The sequence below is a fragment of the Drosophila mauritiana genome, chromosome 3R, assembly GCF_004382145.1.
Source record: "Drosophila mauritiana strain mau12 chromosome 3R, ASM438214v1, whole genome shotgun sequence".
In the NCBI taxonomy this organism is placed as follows: Eukaryota; Metazoa; Arthropoda; class Insecta; order Diptera; family Drosophilidae; genus Drosophila; species Drosophila mauritiana.
Window position 1 is genome coordinate 23,333,692 of NC_046670.1, and position 5,763 is coordinate 23,339,454.

Genomic DNA, 5,763 nt, shown 5'->3' on the forward strand with positions numbered 1-5,763 from the left:
GTCCGAAGTGAAACTCATAAAACGAAAAGTGTCGGTGCGGTCAGATATAATTAATGTGAGGCAAGTTTATTCTTTTCTGGCGCTTAATCTTCCCCAAATCTCTGCCTCTGGAAGTTTTTGACTCCCACTCTTTGCCAAAGCAATTAAAACTCTAATTAGAATGTCATTAGACGGAGGCAAGCGCTAAATGGTCAGGTACTTGCCTACTAGTATTGCAATAAATCTAAGCTCAGCATCTTGATTAGAAAATATCAAAATAAGTGGTCAATTATAAATGCTTTGCGTAATAATTTTGGGTTAAATCTCGTTTCAATACAAAATTTCGGTGAAATATTTAGCTTCCATGATTTTTCTCTCACTTTTTTTTTAATCATTCAAAAATCCTTTCTGGTTTATCACTTTCGTGAAGTCAAAATTCAAAGTTAACCGCAATGACTACGCATTTCTACTACCCGAACAAGGAGCTGCAGGAGGAACTCATCTGCATATCGAAGGCGTTGGTGGCTCCTGGAAAGGGAATCCTGGCGGCCGATGAGTCCAGTGCTGTGATGGGCAAGCGGTTCCAACTGATCGGTGTGGAGAACACGGAGGAGAATCGCCGGTTATACCGCCAAATGCTATTCACGACCGATCCGAAGATAGCGGAGAATATATCCGGCGTGATATTCTACCATGAAACACTGCATCAGCGTACGGATGACGGACTGCCATTCGTGGAGGCCCTCAGAAAGAAGGGCATCCTGACGGGAATCAAGGTGGACAAGCACTTTTCACCACTCTTCGGCTCCGAGGATGAGTTCACCACCCAGGGTCTGGATGATCTGGCCAATCGATGTGCCCAGTACAAGAAGGAGGGCTGCAGCTTTGCCAAGTGGAGGTGCATCCTGAAGATCACTAAGAATACTCCTTCGCCGCAGGCCATTTTGGAAAACGCAAATGTCATGGCCCGGTATGCAGCCATCTGCCAATCGCAGCGACTAGTACCCATCATTAGTCCCGAGGTCCTGGCCACCGGAGATCATGATTTGGATCGGTGTCAGAAGGTCAACGAAATCCTCCTGGCTGGAGTATACAAAGCCCTTAGTGATCACCACGTTTTCCTCGAGGGAACTCTTTTGCAACCCAGCATGGTGATGCCTGGATTGCAGAGTAACAAAAATCATCCGCCAGCGGATATTGGAGTGGCTACAGTTCTCGCCATTAGACGAAGTGTTCCTCCGGCCGTAATGGGTATGGATTCCTGTAATTAATATATGGGGTTTCCCTAATCTAGGCATCCTTTTCTGCAGGAGTACTTTTTTGTGGTGGTGCTCAATCAGAGGAAGAGGCCACGGTTCATTTGAATGCAATTAACAATGTTCCGCTTTGTAAGCCATGGGCCATGACCTTTGCCTTTGATCGGGCTCTTCAAACATCGATATTGAGGACTTGGGGTGGCAAGAAGGAGCAGATCACCCATGCTCAAAATGAACTTATCAAGCGGTGCAGGGTCAGTATAAATAATTAAGAATGTAACCTCAAAACTCATGAATTATTTTAAAAATATTTTAGGCCAATGGTCTGGCAAGCATTGGAAAGTATGTAATTGGCTCCGTGGAAAGCTCAGCTGCCACTGAAAGACTCATTCAAGAAGCCGTCGAATTCTAAGGAAAAATATCAGTTAAATAATCAAAATCTTAAATTTAATGGAACCACTTTCGATCTTTGTAGAGTAACAATTAATTAGTCAGGACAATTTTAATTTTTGTGTTCGTCGCAACGTGGGACTAGTATTCTGGAATTCCTAGCGAGTAAAGTGCTCCTTGGTGACTTCTGGCCACCACTTGACCGCAGGCCGATTATGTGATGCCAGCCAGTAGAGGGGCGAACAAGTCGAAATATGGTTAACAAGCCTGCAAAGAGCAACATGACTCTTGGAGCGAAGTGTCGGCTTAATCCGCGGAGATTACCAGACGACCGCGCGACACGCAGCTGCGTTCAGAGCTCCAGCTACGCAGCAGCTTAATTAACGCAGGCGCATGCCAAAAACCAAAACGTTGGCCATGTGCAACAGCAACGGCAACAAGAGCAACAGCAGCAGCACCGGCAACAGCGGCAACTGCAGCAACATCAACAACAGCAGCAGCAACAACATCGGCAAGCCCGGGTTGAGTGTTTCGACTTAATCAGGCGGTTCCGAGCCGCTCAAGTCGGTGTCATGTTGTTGGCAAATTAGTCAGACTGCCACCAGGAATCATGGTAAGGTGAGGAGGGGGTTGCACGCAAATCGCAATAATTAAAATTAAAGCAGCCACTAACTTATAGCCTCGCCTTTCGCTGCAAAGTCAGCTCCTCCCAGTTGTCACGCGCAGTATTTTAAAACAAGCAACCAGCCACATTGCCTTCCGAGTGTAAGGACTCAAATGTACTTCGGGAAAATAAGAGTTAATATAGAAATTCAATACAATTAAATAAAGTATTTTAGGTTTACTTACAATATATTTTGGTTTGGTTTTAAATATTTTTTAACATATAATACATTAAAAGTTGCTACATCCTTCCGCATGAAGTCCTTGGTTACCCAGTTCCTTTTTAAAGTTGTGTCGTTTCACCTGCAGATTGTAGCGTAGGTTTGCCGTTAATGCAATCGCTGTGTATCCCAGAGCCGAGGGATTGAATCCCCGTGATCCAACACCTACCCTCGTCCGCACTCGAATTTAATTCTGAGTCCCAATCAGGCCAACGCGTACGACATGTCATGTTAATTGGGCCCCGCATATACGTATACAGCTGCGAGTGTATTCGCCGGTTGTGCATGTGTGTAAATTGCCATTATGCTCATGTTTGCTTAATATGTGGCACACAACACCCACCGAGTTCCGCTCGATTCCAGGCTATAAAGCGGCGGCTATATAGCCATAGCCACTCGACTATAGCGACGGCAGCACGCGACGCGTCAAGCCAATTAAAGCCAAATTATGGCAGCGCTTTTTTAATCACATGCATCGCTCTTCGCCGCTCAGTCGCTCACAATCAGTTACTCGGTTCGGCCGCCTATTCAATCACTCATTCATTCTCTCATTCACTTACTCAATCAGCGGTTTCAATTTGCCGCTGAAGATTTATGGGCGTGCCAGTCGCTAAAGTGGCATGGGAAATACTGCCACTTAGCAAATTGCGAACTACTTTTTAAGAAGGATGGGCTTCACTATATAAATCACTATATTTGTAAAGCTTTTTAAAAGAAATTAAAATTGCTTGTAAATTTATGTCTTAAGATTTGATGTTTTGAAACCACTTTGATATTTCATTTTCTTTCCATGCATATAAAGTGTTAGGTACTCATTAGCATAAAAATGTAGAATATTTTTTTCACTACCACTGTACACTTTAATACACGACAGCCATGATCGCAACTGCAAAATGTTGCTCATTGCCGGCGGCACGCGTTTGTTAGAGACTTCCACAGTCGCCAAAGATCAAAGGCAAATAGCCGACCGGCATCGAACCCGATTTGAGTTGGTCTTTAACGAGATTTCCACTTGCCAACCGCCAACCGCTGTTGGCCATAAACGAGTGTGCGGGTCTGGGAAGTGGGAGTGGGCCCAGGCGGCCTTTGCCAGCCTGGCGGCGGCATAATTAGAAAAATCCAAACCAAGCCAGGCCAGGCCAAGCCAAACTAAGTCGACGGGGCTGTGGCGCCAAAGTTTAATTCACAACTCCGGACGGACCGGGCACAAATCACTCAGCTGTCAAACGCTTGTTTTGATTAATTTGGTGTTAATAACGCAGACCGCACAAATCCTGTACCGTTCGGCAATTAATGTGGCCGGGTATTTTCTTCGCTTTGCTGGCCAGGCCGAAATCGAATCCAAAATTGGTCATGGAGCGTGAAAAACGAACGCTTTGACTGAGGATGCGACTTGTGTTAATTGAAAGTTTCGACCTGGCCATATAAAGTGAGGAAGCCAAAAGTCTCCCTCGTCCGACTTCGATTTCGATTTGGTTGTCTGCTGATAGCCAAAATGTTGGCAACTCACCCGACCATAAATGGAGGCACACGCGTCGACTTGGCAGATGGCAGGACGAATGGCCAGAATACCTGGTTGTGCTGTTGTTGGCGGAGGTGGTGCTGTTGGCCAGCTAAAAAGCCAAGCATCCACAAAAGCGGGACAGTTTCGCTTTTGGTTTCGCTTTCCATGTGCGCCACATCATCAGGCCAAAAGTAAGAGGTGTTTAAAATGCTAATTTTGGCCATGCCACCAACAGAATCACGTACAGTTGTCTCCATTTCTCACATGAGTTAATGACGCCTGTTTTGGTCTTGCCAAAGTTCAATCTGGCTAGTAAAATTGGTAAGGCTCCACTGGTCGGGATATCAGTTAGGAAATTTGTTGTTCTCATGAAAATACAAAAACCCATTGATATTTAACCAAACACTGAGCTATATAAATATATTGTTCTTTAATTATTTATTAATCGGTGATGATTATTACCAGTAAAGAAACTCCCCCATATTAAGGATAAAGTTTTCTGTTCCTTTCGCTTACCTAACCATCTGACCAGCGCTTTCACTGCCATCATGATTATAAAGCAGGAGATCAACATTAAAGTGACCCACTGGCTCCGTCGTATGCAAATGATTCGCCTTGCTTCTCGGCCTCCACATCCCTTCCTGCTGGAGGCTGTGGGCCATCAACGCGCTTGTTCAGCTGTCACCATATGCAGCTTCCTGGCCAGGACAGGCCGAAACGCTACTGACGTCGCCGCCCCCGGGCACTGAATCGAAATTTGCTATGCCAAAATGTCAAAATGTCAATTCGAAAACGTTTAGCTGAGAAAAAAAAAGTGAATAAAGAGGGAAACGCAGCAGCGCTGCCAAATGTTGGCTAAGTAAACTTTTGGCCATTGAATGGACGGTCAGTTCGCCAGCGTTTATAAATATATATACGTATATATACGGCATATACGACATACACGACATATACAAAGGCGTGTCGCTGGCAGTGGCTCAAGAGCTGGTCAGGTGTAGGCTCGTTTGTCTGTCACTCGTTACATTTGGTTACCTTTCCTTTATGCAAATGCAGGTGACTTTTCGTATTGCATAAAGTTAAAGCTAGACTTTTAGCTGAGTATCTTTTTTTGAGACTTCAGGAGTCTCATTTCTTGGCGGGTTCTGTCAATGCCCCACAAGATGCCTCACAACGTGTGTCGTCTGCTTGACAATCGTACGACATTTCTGACAAATACTGCCGACACAAAACTCTTTTTATTTCGGCTGACGGACAGGCTTTCAGACATGCATAGGCAAAGCATTTTGACAGGCCAACAGGCCAAAACTAAAAATAATACTTAAAAAAAAGTAAATCTTTTTGTTGCAAATTTTATGCAATTTTTCAGAGGTATTGTATGTGCCTGGTCGTCGAAAGAAACAAAAATAAATTATACACCCAAGCTATTTCGACAAATTCAATGAGAAAAATCTGCAATTTAAATAATGTTTACTGGCATTTTGAAATGAAGCCTATACAGAAAACCATCTTGGACAGTTGTTGCATCATTCAGTTGGTCTCTAGATAACCGCAAAATATGTGGGTGTGTCCAAGCATGGCTACAACAATTTGCTTTAATGATAGTATACAGGAAAAGTGCTAGGAGAAACTCTTAAGCTTTTGGCCTAATTCTGAATATTCTCTTATTTTATTCAATTATGTTTTACATCTTTTATATCTGCCCGAGCAACTACTCAATAAAACACAAATAGCCGCCGGCAAATTCATAAAA

At 44.0% G+C, this 5,763-nt stretch overlaps 1 protein-coding gene across 3 annotated transcripts; it reads left to right on the forward strand.

Moving 5' to 3' along the window:
• The first annotated feature begins 357 nt into the window (after positions 1–357).
• On the forward strand, positions 358–2,455 carry LOC117145480 (fructose-bisphosphate aldolase). Of its 3 annotated transcripts, none has more exons than XR_004459724.1 (4): positions 358–1,230; positions 1,290–1,489; positions 1,552–2,243; positions 2,305–2,455. XR_004459724.1 is itself a non-coding variant. In XM_033311157.1 (3 exons), the coding sequence occupies exons 1-3, from the start codon at positions 432–434 to the stop codon at positions 1,645–1,647; spliced, it is 1,095 nt and encodes a 364-aa protein (XP_033167048.1). In that variant the 5' UTR covers positions 358–431; the 3' UTR covers positions 1,648–2,455. The 3 variants fall into 3 exon arrangements, 1 of the variants encoding a protein (XP_033167048.1); XR_004459725.1 differs by having other exon boundaries at positions 1,552–2,238; XM_033311157.1 differs by having other exon boundaries at positions 1,552–2,455.
• Positions 2,456–5,763: the final 3,308 nt, after the last annotated feature.